This window comes from Galeopterus variegatus, unplaced genomic scaffold (genome assembly GCF_000696425.1).
Source record: "Galeopterus variegatus unplaced genomic scaffold, G_variegatus-3.0.2 Scaffold2309, whole genome shotgun sequence".
Lineage (NCBI taxonomy): Eukaryota > Metazoa > Chordata > Mammalia > Dermoptera > Cynocephalidae > Galeopterus > Galeopterus variegatus.
In genome coordinates, this window is record NW_007728420.1 from 162,167 (window position 1) to 178,476 (window position 16,310).

The 16,310-nt window shown below is 46.5% G+C and overlaps 1 protein-coding gene across 1 annotated transcript; it reads left to right on the forward strand.

Moving 5' to 3' along the window:
* Positions 1-7,987: 7,987 nt before the first annotated feature.
* On the forward strand, positions 7,988-14,856 carry ARL10 (ADP-ribosylation factor-like 10). The gene is made up of 4 exons (XM_008581254.1): positions 7,988-8,173; positions 8,871-9,072; positions 12,072-12,247; positions 13,777-14,856. Exons 1-4 carry the CDS (start codon positions 7,991-7,993, stop codon positions 13,948-13,950), a joined length of 735 nt encoding a protein of 244 aa, XP_008579476.1. The 5' UTR covers positions 7,988-7,990; the 3' UTR covers positions 13,951-14,856.
* The last annotated feature ends 1,454 nt before the right edge of the window (positions 14,857-16,310 follow it).

A 16,310-nucleotide genomic window follows, 5' to 3' on the forward strand; every position in this document is an offset into this window, starting at 1 on the left:
AGACATACAAGTCAAGAGCTTATCTATGGCTGTGAAATTGAAACATCCAAGAATCCAACTCAGGAGGTTTATGAGAGACTTCAGAACCAAGCCCTGAATTTCAAGCTATCAGAAAAAAAGTCTGATACAACAAGTGGACTTAGATTCCAGTATCTGAAAAGGAGATTCCAGGACATTGAAACCATGATTTTGAGGTCTTAAGGACCTAGTTCAAACCCTAGCTGCATCATTTACTCACTATTCGATCTTGGGGAAGGCACTTCTTCTCTCCAGATCTGTTTCCTCTTCTATGACATGGAGATAAGCTGACAAGATAATAGACTAGCACAAGCCCCTGTTACCTCAGGAGATACCTGAGAGTGAAAAATAAATTGACAAATCCAAGAAATTAGCATAAAAGCTGTGAGAACTCTGTATACCTACCAGAAGAGGGCTGGGTCTGGGGGTAGGGAGGGGTGGCAGCCCAGAGCAGAAGAGGACAGAACTCCGAGGATCAGATAAATGTGCCCTTCTTCCACATTTTGTCCTGGGCAGTCCTTGGCTAGCCCTGTCACTGTTGCCACACCATTACTGTAGGCTGAGAAGGCTTTCATTGGGTAGGGGGGTGGCCTAGAGCCTCTGGGTGGGGGAGTCATTAACAAACCACATAGCAGTAAACCCGCCTGCACCTTGGAAGCTCTCTTCTACCACTCCTCTTCCCTCCTCCCTATATTCTAGGCACTAGGTTTGGCTGGCAACTGTGGTTGACAGCTTCTAGTAAGAGTCTTACCTGGGCAGAGAAAGGTACAAGGAGGTTCTGCAAGGATGTGGTTGTCCACCCAGGAGAGTACAAACCAGAGGTTGTACAGTCTAGACTATAATGCCAGAGACTCCCCGCTCCTAACTCAACAGGAAGAGCTCAAGCTACAGCTTGGGCATTTTCCCCTCCCCCAGGTACTCAGTACTGGCCCGGGGAAGCTGGTCCCCAAATAAATAGTTCACAGAGGAATACAAGAGATACTTGAGGGACACACACACTACAAGAGAAAGAACATATAGGATTACCTTATAATGGACTGGGCAGAACAGGAATTTAAAATAAACATCTTAAATATTATTCTAACAAGAGAAAAGAGGATTTTTGGAAATATGAAGGAGAAATAAGAAATCATAAAGAAGAACCAACTATAGAACCAGATATAAAAGATATTGTAGATGAAACAAAGAGCTCAAAGGCTGGGTCGAATAGCAGAGTGGATATAGCCAAAGACCAAATAAGCAAGTATGAAAATTAGGTTGAGGAAATTTCCTAAAAGGCATGAATAACTGGTAAGCAGAAGGCTGAGCCAGCATTGTATGATCACAGCTACTTCTGGATGGTGTGGTACACGATATAACTAGTGGATCCCTTTAGCCAGCGACCCACTCCTGCACTGGTAAGCAGAAGGCTGAGCCAGCATTGTATGATCACAGCTACTTCTGGATGGTGTGGTACATGATATAACTAGTGGATCCCTTTAGCCAGCGACCCACTCCTGCATCTCTTCACTGTAAAGTGGGCCCCCTCATCAGATGCTGTGTTGTTTGTGACTGCATCCTGTGGATCAGGCATTCTGTAAGCCCCCAGAAAGTGGTGTTGGCTGAGATTCTGCAGGCATACCCGGAATGGGTATCTAGCCCCATGAGGATAAAGCACTGGGCCTTCCAGAATGGAAGATGTCCAGTGTAGTAAACACGCTACCAAGAGGTGAGTTGGTCTACTCAAGGAATGGAATAATGCCATATCAGGGGACTCAGTGTTGGTCTCTGTTGCTGACAGATTGAATATTTAGAGATGGCAGTAGCTAGATCTGCCTTGATAGTGGATTCCCATGTTATTGGGGCCACTACACAGCCTTCATCTCTGTCACCGTGGCCATTCTGCTCATGTGCCCATCAGGCCAGTGCTGGAGTGGATGATGATAGAGACTCACCATCATAAATTGAGTCATTTTGGCTACCTGTCTCTCCCATGGTGGATGCTTTCTGGTGGGTGTTAACATGTAATACAAAGATCTTCACTCTTTGTGCCTACTCCCATATGTTTATCCAAATACCTCTACCCCAGACCTCTTCATCTCAATATTTCAGTCCTTTTTCTCTGGGATCCCAACCATACAGCCAGGCCATTGGCCACTGGCCAGGAATCTGTATATGTATTCATCTCAGGTGACTTCCCTTCACAAAATGGATAGTCAGGTGCACTGCTTACAGCTCCACCCACTGGGAAGATTTTACCTCCTATTCAATGGAGCCCAGGAAGTCCTAGCTAGTGCAATAAATCAAGAAACAGAAACAAAAGGCATATAGAATAGGAAAGAAGAAATAAAATCATCTTTGTCTACAGACAACATGATTGTGTAGAAAATCCCAAAGGATCTACAAAAAAATTTCTAAAGCTAAGAAGTGAGTTTAGCAATGCTACAGACACAAGGCCAACATGCAGAAGTCAATCATACTCCTATATATCAGCATTGAACAACTGGAATTTGAATTTTTTAAAAAAATATACAATTTACAATAGAACTAAAGAAACTAAATAGGTATAAAATTAATAAAATATACGCAGGATATTATGCTGAAAAATATAAAACACTCATGAAAGAAAAGACCTAAGTAAATGGAAAGATGTACCAAGTTCATGGATTGGAAGAGTCAATATGGTTAAGATGGCAATTTGCCCTAATTTAATCTACAGATTAACATAACCTTAGTCAAAATCCCAGACATCCTTTGTGTATTATCAACAAGCTGATTCTGAAATTTATTTGAAAAGATAAAGGAATCAAACTAGCCAAAACAACTCTGGAGGAAAAAAAAGTTGGAAAACACACACTACCTATTTCCAAGACCTACTATAAAATTTTAATAATCAAGACAAAGGTACAGTTTGGATCTCCATACTGGCCAGCCACCAAAAAAAAAAAGACCAAGGTACAAAGGCAATTCAATGGAGAAAGGATAGTCTTTTCCACAAATGGTGCTGGAGCAATTGGATGCTGACATGCATAAAAATGAACCTCGATACTTTTTTTTTTTTAGAAAACAACATTTTCAGTGTTTTGACTGTGTACTCTGACAAGGGTATAGTTAGCAATTCTGAAACTACACGTTTACTAGGATTAAACAAATAAGTAAATATATTATAGATACTGAGAGCCAGGTTTCTCACTGTCAGAGAAAAAAGTTACAAATAAGTAAAGGTGGAAGGCTAAAATGAGTCTTGTGGTACTGGATTGGAGTCATAGGTATCAGTATAAACTCATGTTTATTTTAATATATATACAGATAGATAAAAAATAAAAACATGTGTGTATACATGGACTAGTGCTATAGTTTGAATGTTTGTCCCCTCCAAAGCTTATTTGAAATTTAATCCCCAACGTGGTATTTGAAACGTAGAGACTTTAAGAGGTGGTTGGATCATGAGGACTACACCCTCATGAATGGATTAACCAATCCATTCGTGGACTAATGGGGTAATGGTTTAATGGATTATCGAGGAGTAGATTGGGGCTTTATAAGGAGAGAAGAAAGCATGTGGAAGTGCTCTTGCTCAGTCCTTGCCATGTGATACTCTACATTGCCACAGGACTCCATAGAGAGTCCCCACCAAGAAGAAGCCCCTCACCAGATGTAACCCCTAGACCTTGGACTTCCCTGTCTCCAAAACTGTAAGTAATAAATTCTTCCTGCAATTTCTCAGATGGGAAAAGAAAAAAAGAAAGAAATTCCCTTTCTTTATAAGTTACCCAGTTTCAGGTATTCTGTTACAAGCAACAGAGAATGGACTAATACAGCTAGTATACATACACACAAGGGTACCTCAAAAAGTCTGTGAAACAATGGACTACTACTAAGCCATAAAAAAGAATAAAATTCTGCCATTTGCAGCAACATGGATGAGCCTGGAGAAAAATGTTAAGTGAAATAAACCAGACAGAGAAAGAGAAATACCACATGTCCTCACTCATAACTGGGAGGCAGGCAGGCAGGGAGGGAGGGAGGGAGGAAGGAAGGAAGGAAGGAGGAAGGAAAGAAAGAGACCACAGTATGTTGAACTTTCAGAAGGAGAGAACAAACCTAAGGATATTAGAGATGGCAGGGGAGCAGGAGGGGGGTTGGGGAGAGATTGGTTGGGTAAGGGGCATAAAGAATAATTACAATTTGTAATAATGAATATGCTAATAAAAAAAGGTTGTGAAAAAATAAAATTAATGGGCCAGCCTGTGGCTCACTTGGGAGAGTGCAGTGCTGATAACACCAAGGCCTCGGGTTCGAATCCCATATAGGGATGGCCGGTTTGCTCACTGGGTGAGCGTGGTGCTGACAACACCAAGCCAAGGGTTAAGATCCCCGTACCGGTCATCTTTAAAAAAATAAAATAAAATAAAAAAAATAAAATTAAAAGATAATACAAATCTTTCCATGAACTTTTTGAAGTACCCTTGTACGTTTCCTAGCTCTGTCCACCGAGCAGTCCTTGAAACAGTGACACCCCAGTAGCAATGAGCACACTAAGACCAGATCTTGGTCTCTAAATACCATTCTCTAATAAAAGAAACCAGGACTCCTTAGATAAATCGTTGATTCCAGGGCTGGGGCAGAAAAAAATACAAAATAAGCCTAGATCAGTTTGCAATATCAGAAAGTAAGGAGAGGGCTGGCCAGTCAGCTCAGTTGGTCAGAGTGCAGTGTTATAACACCAAGGTAAAGGGTTTAGATCCCCATACAGGCCAGGCACCAAAAAAAAAAAGAAAAAAAAAAATCAAGGAGTGCTAAAAAATGGAGGGAGAGTCTGTCAAAAACAGAGAGCTCACAATGACCAAAGCTGGAACACTTTGAGCAACAAAGTAAACAATGACAGTATTGGGTTATAAGCCAAATTAAAATAAATATGCCCGAGTCCATACATACATGATGATAATAGGGCACATTACCTCTGTAGTATTCTTCCCCAAAATTCATTACCTCAGTCTAACCATGAGAAAACATCAGACAAACCCAAATTGAGGAACAAATTTTGAAGTAAGAAACACTCTACAAAATAACTAGCTAGTATTCTTCAAAAGAACAGAAGTGTCAAAGTCAAGAAAAAGACTGAAGAACTGTCACAGATTGGAGGAGGCTGAGGAGACTGACAACCAAATACCACATGTAGTATCCTAGACTGGATACTACAGAAAGAAGGTAGTGGGAAAACTGGGGAAATCTGAATAAAGCTTGTTTAGTTAATAACATTACTCCAGGGCCGGCCCGTGGCTCACTCGGGAGAGTGCGGTGCTGATAACACCAAGGCCACGGGTTCGGATCCCATATAGGGATGACCGGTTTGCTCACTGGGTGAGCGTGGTGCTGACAACACCAAGTCAAGGGTTAAGATCCCCTTACCGGTCTTTTAAAAATAATAATAATAATAATAACATTATTCCAATGTTAATTTCTTGGTTTCTTAGTTTTAATAATTGTACCATGATTATGTAAGATGTTAACATTAGAGGAAATGAGGTGAAGGATATTTAGGAACCTCTGTACTATTTTTGTAACTTTTCTCCAAGTCTAAAATTATTTCAAAATAAAATGTTAAAAATAAAGTTGTGATTACCATGTTGAAGTCTCTTCTTTGATTGCAAGAAACAGAAATCCAATTAGAACGAAAGAGAGAAGGACAGAAAGACAGGAGAGAAGTAGAAAAGGAAGGAAGAAAGGCAGGAAATTAGTTATAGGAGGTGTATTAGTTTGGGTTCTCCAGAGAGACATAAACTATTGGTTTTATCTATACATATATAGATAGATACATGAAAGGGGATTTATTAGGGGAATTGACTTACGTGATTACAGCAGCTGAGAAGTCCCACAACAGGTCATCTGCAAGCTGGAGAGCCTGGGATGCTGGTAGCATGGCTCTCAGTCCAAGTCCAAAGGCCTCAGAACCAGAGAAGCCAATGGTATAACTTAGTCTGAGGACAAAAGTCTGAGAACCTGGGGGTTGGGTGCTGGTATATATAAGTCCTGGAGTCCAAAAGCCAGCAAGTCTTGAGTTCTGATGTCCAAGGCAGCAGTGTCTATCCAGCCCTCTGAAGAGACCAATTTGCCTCCTGTATTTGTTCTGTCCCGGACCCCAGCTGAGTGGATGGCGCCTACCCATTGAGGGCTGATCTTCCCCACCCAGCTCACTCAGACTCACATGCTAATCTCCTCTGGAAACACCCTCACAGACACACCCAAAATAATGTTTTACCAGTTTTCTAGGTATTCCTTGATCCAGTCAAGTTGACACCTAAAACTAACCATCACAGAAGGGTTGAACAAAAATAAGCCCTAGACCTTAGAAAGAAACATATCCAGGGTTGCCAATGGCACCAAACTTCCAGTTCTACCTTCTATGTCTTTACTTTTTCCTGCTTGATATCAGCCTCTGACCTCAAAACATCTTCTTTATGAATGGGAAAATTGGCTACCAATGGCTTATGAGTTTTACACCTTAAGCCAAGAGACTGATTGATCTCAAGACCCTGGGGCAGTGTTGTAACACCAGGTCAAGGGTTCAGATCCCCATACTGACCAGCACCTAAACAAAACAAAACAAAAAGGCCCTGGGTACTCCTGATATTTTGAAATACAGTATATACACATATTTGTTCGACTGTCTTTTCATATACTAATGAGTTGGCTGATCGCTGGCAGCCCCTGGGTAGCTTCAGTTTCTTTGGTTTTGTTTTGTTTTGGGTTTTCTTTTGGCTTGTTTTGCTTTGGCAGCTGGCCAGTACAGGGATTGGACCCTGGACTTTGGTGTCAGGACCATGCTCTAACCAACCGAGTTAACCAACCAGCCCTCCGCAGGGGTAGTAGTATTATAATTACCATTTAACAGATGAGGAAAGTGAAACACAGAGAGACTTAGTAACATAATTAGAGGGCCCTCACTCATGCAATTAGTGGCTGAAAGTGAGCCGAAATGCCGGTTATCAATCTAGCTTTACTAAAGGAAAAGAACCTGCCGGCCTGCGCTCAAAATGGAGGACAGCACCAGGTGCAGGGGTAGGAGAGCTCATATAGACTGTAAGGAAGGCTGACATAATCCGGGAGGAGTTTGATGCTGGTGTGGAGGAGTTTCTATTTCTTTGAAACCGCGAGGTTTCTCATAAGGGAAAGGCTGGTGGCCTTTTTGTGCTGAGTGTGTGTAGAATGGCGCCGGTCACGTCCAGAACCTCAGTGGCTTGCACAGATAATAGGAAAACTCATTGCCGTTCCCTTTCATAATACACTTTTCGCACAATGACGAAATTGCCTGACACATTTCCCAGAATGTATCCCTGTCGTTATTGACTCAATAAACCCTATGCTTTGTATTTGGCTCAGTTTCCTTTAGGTCAACACAGCCAAAGGAGAACAGAGACTGAGAGGAGTAGAGGCCCGGGTTCTAGTCTCACCTCTGCCACTCCACAGCCCTGCGATCCCAGGCTCTTGCTTCAATTTCCTCCCTGATATCTCGAGGGATGCCCAAGAGACAGATCTCTTGGGTTCAAAGGCAGCCTGCACCAGTGCACTACGGTGCGACACTGGACAGGTTACTTAACTCCTGGGTCTCCGTTCTCCCTTCTGCTAGGTGGTTTGTAGGGGTAACCGAGAAAAGCTGTGGGATAACCCCGGGCACCCAGGAAGTGCTTGGTAGATGCTAGCAAATATCGTCCTCCCCGAACACAGCTTTTTGCTCCACACCGCACCTGGCAGAGACAGCGGGAGGTCTCTACGCGTCGCCCGTGCCCCCAACTCCGCCGCTGGGTCGCGGGCAGCCTGTCGCGACTGCGGCGGTGCATTGTGGGGCCTGTAGTGCGGGGCTGGGGCTGGGTGGGTGGGCGCGGCCGCCGCAGTCTCAGCGGGGCCATCTTCGGCGGGCGGACTGGCTCATCTTCGGCGGGCGGACTGGCTCAGCCTGCGCAGCCCGCACCCGCGCCCCTCACCCGGCCCAATGGCGCCGCGGCCGCTGGGCCCCTTAGTGCTGGCGCTGGGCGGCGCCGCGGCCGTTCTCGGCTCGGTGCTCTTCATCCTCTGGAAGGCCTACTTCGGACGCGGACGGGAGCGACGCTGGGACCGGGGCGAAGCCTGGTGGGGCGCGGAGCCTGCCCGCCTCCCCGAGTGGGACGAGTGGGACGTGAGTGCGGGGCCGGGGCCGTGGAAGGGTGGGTAGGCCGAGGCCTGTGCTTCCGCACGTGTGGCCGAGGGGTGTGACCGCGGTCCTGCGAACGCCAGAAGCGCTGGGGTTGGGGGCTTGGCCGCCGCAGCCCGCAGGCCCCGCGCGGGTGGGCACGCGGCGGGCAGCCAGGCAGTCGTGGAGTCCGAAAACCGAAGAGTGGGTGTGCGTGCTTGGGTGTGTGTGGCGCGGCCGTGCGACAGCACTCGGGCTTCCCTGCCGGCGCCGCAGATCGACTCGAGTGCGTGTCCTGGGAGCACCGCGGGGCCCGTGCCGGCTCGGCTCGCGCCCGCTCTGCGCCTGCGCGGTGGCGCCGCGCCGGGGATGCCGGGAGCAGCCCTCCGCCCCCTCCCGGGGCGGTAGCGAGTGAGGCGTCTCCCAGACGCGGCCGTTCCAGTGGTCCTGGGACGTGGGGGTTTTAGTCTGAGGAATCTGAGGCTCCGCGAGGGGAAGGAATTTGCCGAGGCTACTTAGGGAAAACGAGAGCGGAGTTTGGAATTCAGGACTCCAAAGGCAGAGCTCGTCCCACTCCTCCAAACCATGCCTGCCTGTCCCTGGACGGGTGGAGGGCGGGGATGTGCACTTCGGTGCTTTCGGTCTTCCCTCGGGAAGGGCCAGGCGGGAGGTGGCCGACCGCAGCCTGACCTCTGCTCCTCAGCCCGAGGACGAGGAGGACGAGGAGCCGGCGCTGGAGGAGCTGGAGCAGCGCGAGGTGCTGGTGCTGGGGCTGGATGGCTCGGGGAAGAGCACGTTCCTGCGCGTGCTGTCGGGGAAGCCACCGCTGGAGGGCCACATCCCCACCTGGGGTTTCAACTCCGTGCGGCTGCCCACCAGGAACTTCGAAGTGGACCTGCTAGAGAGTGAGCAGATACCCCCACCCTATTTTCCTATCACGTCTGCTGGACCAGGCCTGGATTCTTTGGGGGTTTGGGGGGAGGATAAGGGGCTCCAAGATGTGTATCTAAGCAGTACAGTCCCCTCTATGAAGTCCTTGCCACGTTTACCGGAGGCACAGGATATAGTCCAAGCTCTTATTCTGGCATTTAGGACCTTTCATGATCGGGTCTCTTAAACTGGGTCACCTGCCCCTCACCCCTACTGAAGATACTAACAGCTAATGGTTTCCTATGCCAAGCACTTGACAGGCATTGCTTAATAAAATCCTCCCAACAACTCCATACAACTAGAATCGTCAACTGCCCTCATTATATACGTTAGGAAACGGAGGCGCCACAAGTTAAATCATTTATCCAGGTCACACACCTTTACAGTCTTCTGTCTGGCTCTAGGCACATACCATAGTACATTGCTTTTTTTTTAAGCACCATGCTACATTGCTTTTTTCTGAAGGGTTCTTGCTAGTCTCTTTTATCTCCTGTCCTGTCCTTCACATGCACTATTCCCTCAGTCTGGAAAGCCATTCTTCCCTTGAGAAGCTGCTACTCATCCTTCAAGATTTAGTTCAAATGTGACATCCCTGTAAAGACTTCCCTGACTCCCAGACTAGGTTAAGGACTCCTCTGGGCTCCCTTCTGCTGCAGTATTTGCCACATACCAGACTGTGTCCCTGACTAGGCCACAGGCACCTTGGGCATAGATAGATCTGATCCATCTCTGACCCTGAGGGCTCAGTGCTGTTGGGCAAGTGATCAGAGAGGGTCTGAGGAGGCCCCTGCCCTCAGTCCCAAGCTTCTTGGGATTTTAGAAGAGGATGGCAGAGAGGGTTCTGGGAGGGCAGCAGTGTCTAGCCATGGGCGGGAAGGGACAGGTGGACTTCCTGCCAGCCAAAAGACCCGAACCATAAAGACTAGGTGGATTTAGTTAAGTGCTAGGTGGTAGGATCAGACTCTGAGGGCCTGAGTGGGCTCAGTTCCTCTGGTCTCTAGCACTTGCCTGCTGGCCTGGCCATGTCTTTCCTCCCTGATTGTAGCAAACATTGATATTCACCTAGAATTGTGGTCCTTTCAACAAGCTTTCTCCAGTTCCTCCTCTTGTGCCAGGGCCACAGGTCAAGAGGGAGCTCTGCACTTGAGGCCTTTTCCATCTGGCAGAGACAATATCTCTTCCTCCAATCCTGGGAGAAGGGGGTGGGTATTTTTGTGTTACTTGGGGGGGTGATAGGTAAATATCCTCAATAGGGTCACTCAGCCTGGATTCAAACCCAGATCTCCCAATCAAGTCCTGGGGCTTTCCTCTCCCACAGCAGTGGCTTCACTGCATTCCCCTACAGCTCCTGGCCTGGGGCCCAACAGAGAATGGGCCCTTTGTGGATAATTGATGACCGAATAAATGAATTTGACACTTTGATGACTGTTCCCTTCCCCCACCTCCTAAATCCAGTTATTTTCTGAGTCCGTCAACTGTATCCTCCAATAGATTCTGTTTCCAGCCCTTTGTGGATAATTGATGACCGAATAAATGAATTTGACACTTTGATGACTGTTCCCTTCTCCCACCTCCTAAATCCAGTTATTTTCTGAGTCCGTCAACTGTATCCTCCAATAGATTCTGTTTCCATCCACTTCCCACCTCCACTACTGCCTGCCTGGTCCAAGCCAGTGTCATCTTTCCTCTTGTTACTACAACAACCTCCTCACTGGTCTTCCTGCTTCCATCTCTATCTTCAGCGTCAGCCAGAGGTATCTTTCAGAAACCCATGTCAGAACATGTTACTCTTGCTTAAAACCCTTAAGGGGCTCCCCATAGCCTCATTGTGGCCTAAATGGTTCTTTGTGGTCCACCCCTGGCCAGCCTCACCAGTCTGTCTTCTTCCTCTCCCTCTAGTGGTATCTCAGCTGCCCTGGCCTTCTTTCTGTTCCTCAGACACATCGAGCTGCCCTTCCCTCTGCCTATAATGTTTTTCTCTGCCTCTTCCCATGGCTAGCTCCTTCTCATCATCCCAGACAGCTCACATGCCATCTTCTTGGGGAGACCTCACCAGATCACTCGGTTCAAGGTAACCCCCAACCCACCCCACCACCCCTCCTAGCCACTTTACCCTTTTCTGTTTTATTTCCTTACTTTCTGAAATGTGTTTATGTTATTGCTATGTCCATCCTGGTTAGGGAGGGAGTTCCTTGAAACCAGGACCCCTGACTGCCTTGCTCACCTCTGTATCCCCAGCACCTAGAGCAGTGCTTGGCACCTAATAAGCACTCAGTAAGTACTTGTTGAGTGCCTGCTATGTGCCAGGCATTGTGCTAAGGGCTTTGGGTGGATCCAGAGGTAAGTGCCTCTAACTCTCACAGCTTAGAGTCCACAAGTATCAGAGCATATCCAGAAACACTAGGATGCAGGGTGACCAATGGGGACTGTGCAGAAGGGCAGAGAGGAACCAGGTTGGGGGCACTATATGGGCAACCATGTGTTGGTAGGATTGACTATGGTGTTTCTAAGGGAAGAGAATGGGATGATAAGACTGAACGGGAGAAACCGAGTGGAGAATGGCTGTGTATAGGCATTCCTGACTTTTCTAGACATTGGGACTCCTGGCTTCTGATCACAGCTATTACTGATGGGAAGAAGCTAGGAATTGACAAGAGGCAAGGACGTAGACTAGGAGAGAGGACTGAAGAGTATCATTTATTGAGCACATATGTGCCAGTCCTATGAAGGGTGCACTGCATATGGTACCTTTGAGTTTTACTGCAAGATGTTCAGTGAGGAGGAGACTTAAAGGGAGCGACTTGCCCTGAGAGACCCAGCTGTCAGAGCTATAGCTAAACGCTGGTCTCATTAGCTCTTTTCCTTGCCCCTGGCTGGTGGAGTTTTGGGAAGCTGGAAGTGGAATGGGGTTGGGGATATGGCTAGAGAGCCAGGGCCCAGGAACAATCTGAGTTAGCCCCTGGCTTCTCCTCAGTCGGTGGCAGCCAGAACCTACGCTTCTACTGGAAGGAGTTTGTGAATGAGGTGGATGTGCTGGTGTTTATGGTGGACTCGGCTGACAGGCTACGGATGCCATGGGCCCGACAGGAGCTTCACAAGCTGCTGGACAAGGACCCTGACCTGCCTGTCGTCGTGGTGGCCAACAAGCAGGTGAGGGCCTTGTGAGCGTGGCTCAGGCTATTTGGACTTCTTCCCACAGATGCCTGGGCAGGGGCAGGGAGTGCAGGGTGACTTGGGCCTGGGCCCATGGCCTGGAGAGCTTGGCTGAGATATTCTCCGCCACCTCTTCTACCTATGCTCTTTCCTTGCCCCTTCCTTTGTCTTCCTGCTTCTTTGCCTCCTTATCATCTGTCGTCTGGAGAGATGAGAATTATTATTAAGTACCTACTATATGCCAGGCATGGTTCCGAATGACATTTTTTATTTGGCTTTCATTGATCCTACAAGGTATGGGATACTATTCCCATTTTACAGATGGAGAATCTGAAGCTCAGAGAGTTTTTGTGATCTTCCCAAGGTTGTACTCCTTGGGAGTAGTGTAATTGGGATGTCTAACTCCAAAGCCTACACCTTTTCCATTCTGCTCTGCCCTTGCAACTTCTGGCTGTACATCAGAGATCTAAAGCTGGGAAGTACTAAGAAGTAGAACAGGTTAAATAATAACAACTATCATTTATCGTGTGCTTACAGTATGCCAGACAGTGCTAAACACTTGACAATCATGACTTCACTTACTACTACAAAAAACCCACTATAGGCCTTGCTGTTATCCCTAAATGCCTGAAGTTATGGCTAGTATGTGGCAAAGCCAATACTTGAACTCAAAGTTCCTGCTCTTAGCCACTGTGCTATCCCTTTCCTGGATGCCAGAGAGCTGCTCTGGGCCCAGCAGCCCTCAACATCACAGACTTAGGTGCCATTCTCAATACCATGTGAAACTGCCACAGTACAGAGCCCTGTCATATTTCCTATGGTCTATCCCTATGCGTCTCCGAGAGCTGTGGAACATGTTTCCAACCTGGCTTAAATAGAAGCTGTACGTCTTTGATCTCATATTCCCCCTGCATATCAGGAAATACTTGACAGTCATTTATAAATAGGGTGACCATATGTCCTGGTCTGCCTAGGAAAGTCCCCATTTATACCTGTTGTTCTGGCATATCTATTTTAATTTTTATTTATTTATTTTACTTTTTTATTTGGTGGCTAGCCAGTAGAAGGATCTGAACCCTCGATCCTGGTGTTATCAGCACCACACTGTAACTGAGTGAGCTAACTGGCCAGCCCAAGGTATAACTATTAATAGTGTCCATTTTGAGCCTTAGAAGTACCTTGGACAATGAATTCTATCATCATCCTATTTATAAACTAATGTATAGCAGTTTTGAACTTACAAGGGACAACATCTAAGATCCTTGCATTCTATGATTGCTCCAAGAATTATTTTAACCTTGGGCCAGTGTTGAAATTAAAATGTACCACCACCAGCCATGCTGTGTAGTGGCCTCTTTTCTTCCTCCAGCTAGTTTCTAGGGGTCTTGTCTGGAAGTAACTACTGTAACATCTTTTCACTATTGAGTTTAGGAAACTGAGCTGGGATTCCTATAAGGGTCAAAAGGGTGGGAGTATATTGGCAGACACTGTCAACTGTCTTCTGACCAGCTTCTGTTTTACCCCAGGACCTGAGTGAAGCCATGAGCATGGTGGAGCTGCAGCAGGAGCTGGGCCTGCAGGCTATCAATAGCCAGCGGGAGATTTTCCTCTTGGCGGCCAGCATTGCCCCTGCCGGACCTGGTTTTGAAGATCCTGGCACCGTGCACATCTGGAAACTGCTCTTGGAGCTTCTCTCCTAGGCTTGCTGCCCAGCCCTGGGGACTACAGCTCTGCTGCTGCTCCTACTTCTTCATTGCCAGCCTGCACCTGGGGCAGGAGCCATGTGTCAGCACTTCCCTTCTCCCATCCTTGCCCTCTCAAGAGCAGAGCCCAGGAAAGGCCAAGAACTGTGCAGAAGCCTTCCTGGTGAAGTGGCCGTGAAGCCGAAGCAGGGAGGTGGGTGAGGCAGGGAGTGGAAGAGAATAGTGTCTGGCTCATTCCAGCCTGGAATGTGGATCCAGCTTTCCCTTGTCTTACCTGTACAGTGAGATGCTCAGTGGGCTCAGTCCTCTCCTCCCTGCAGGTCCCAGTGGTTTAAGAACCAGTGTGGGTACCAGAAGTACTCCTGGAGCCACAAGGTCTCCCAGTCTAGTCTGTTCCCTCCTGGTGACTTTATGCCCTTCTCATGTGGGCAGGTTCTGGGCAGTATGAAGTGAGCCCTTGCTCCCAGTCATGCATTTTACTCCAGCCCAAGCTCTGCCTAACTGGTTTGTGGCCTTGTGCAATCTCTGCCTCTCGGGTCCCAGTGTCATTTTTAAAGGGAGGTGGTTTCTGTGATTTTTTTTTTAAACTTGGAAATACGAAGTGCTAGGATGAACGTGGATATCCTAGCAAGGAGCTTTCTGAAGACCTCTCTACTTCCTCCCAAGCCAAGGGCTGGCCTGCTAACCTCTCTTGACTTCAGTTTAAGTGGTATTCACACACCAAACAGAAAAAGTGAAGGCTATTTTCCCCCCTAATCGGGAGACAAGCTGCTGCTCTGTACTAAGTGTGCCAATGCTTGTGTTTACATAAGTCTGGGGAAGGAAGGAGCCTGTGTCCGTGGGAAGAAGACTGTCAGCTGGAGCTGGGCATTGGCCTTGGAAGTTCATCTTATTTATTTATTTATTTATTTATTTATTTATAAAAGGAACAGGCCAAAATTCTAGGCTCTGTTTCTAGGTGCTTTTATCAAAACCTCAGATTGTCCTAGAAAAATTGGAACTTTGAGGAAAATAGCTAGAATTATGAATGACAATGAGATAACCTACAGGTGTTATTGGAAACAAACTGTAGCCTTCCCCCCACCACCCCTGGCCTCTGGGGCTATATTTGATGTCATAATACTTCACATTGCTTTATATTAATTTAAACTCCATCATTTTGCCAGGTATCTTGAAAGGTTGCACACCCCTTCTGGGTAGATAATAAATGACTCTGAGAGAAGAAATTTCCATCATATGAAACCAGGTAAAAAGATGAGGAAATTTTTTCATCATGTGAATCCAAAGGACAGGAAGAGCAGACCAGCCAACAGAGTGGCCTTAGTCATATCACTAAGCCTTTCTGGACCCGTTTATTCCCCAGCAAAAGCAAAGTTAGACTGAATTTCAGGTGTTCTCTCCAGTGCACATTCCATAATTCTCTTGTGCTCCATGATCAGCCAGTTTAAGGATGATCTCTGTATTGACATTTCTTGTTGGTGCAGACAAAGAAGAAATGTGATGTGTCAGGCCACTGAGTAATCAACAGCCACAAATGGACTTTTTTTTAGAGGAACTATCAAAGTCAGTTCGCTTTCTAATTGAGAGTAGAGATAGTGTGCCTTTGTTTCATTTGACATTTACCCAGCATGCTACAGTTCCATGTTAAGTGCAGTGCAAGAAGAGGCACGCAGAGGGATGGTGGGTTGGAAGCTTCAAAGTCCAGAAGTGAGTGTGATCATTAGGAGAGTGGCCCACTGTGCCCCTGGGCTATGGGTACATCAGAATAGAATCGCTGTTCTTTGAAATGCTGATTCACTTTCTACAGTAAGAAGTGATTTATCTGCTTTTATATTTAAGAAATGGCTTGGGTTTTAGAGTAGCCTTTGAAACTTTGCTGGGAACTTTTCATTTTGTCATTAGAAGAGAGAAACTTATTTGTTCTATGAACTCCCCCTTTTCTCCAGTGCTTGAAGGTGTTAAAAGAAAAACCTTAGACAAGCTAACTTTAACAGTTTATTTGAGCAGGAAAAAGGTTCATGAACTGGGTAGCACTCAGGACCAAAAGTAGTTTGGAATGCTCAGTCACACAAATGTATTTACAGTGCAGGCTGTATCAGTAGCCATAGAAATGGAAATGACATACAGAGTTAGCCCGACTGGCTGCAGTCTGGCCTTATGTGGACATGTTTTGACAGCCTTCAGGCTATGATTGGCTGAGACTAGGACACTTGTTACAAGAGTGCACTCTTAGGTTGCAGGTTGTTTACACATTAAGTTAGGTTACAGTTCATTATGAAGTGAGGCAACTTTAAGCCAATTATTTTTTTTTTTCTGTTAAATTTTTTTTTTTTTTTTTTTTTTTTTTTTTTTTTTCC

Bases quoted from the DNA above. Each gene is read 5' to 3' on its own strand.
- ARL10 (XM_008581254.1), top strand. From the start codon at position 7,991: ATGGCGCCGCGGCCGCTGGGCCCCTTAGTGCTGGCGCTGGGCGGCGCC. The intron at 9,073-12,071 runs GTGAGCAGATAC...GCTTCTCCTCAG, and splicing joins CGAAGTGGACCTGCTAGAGA to TCGGTGGCAGCCAGAACCTA. The intron at 12,248-13,776 runs GTGAGGGCCTTG...GTTTTACCCCAG, and splicing joins TCGTGGTGGCCAACAAGCAG to GACCTGAGTGAAGCCATGAG.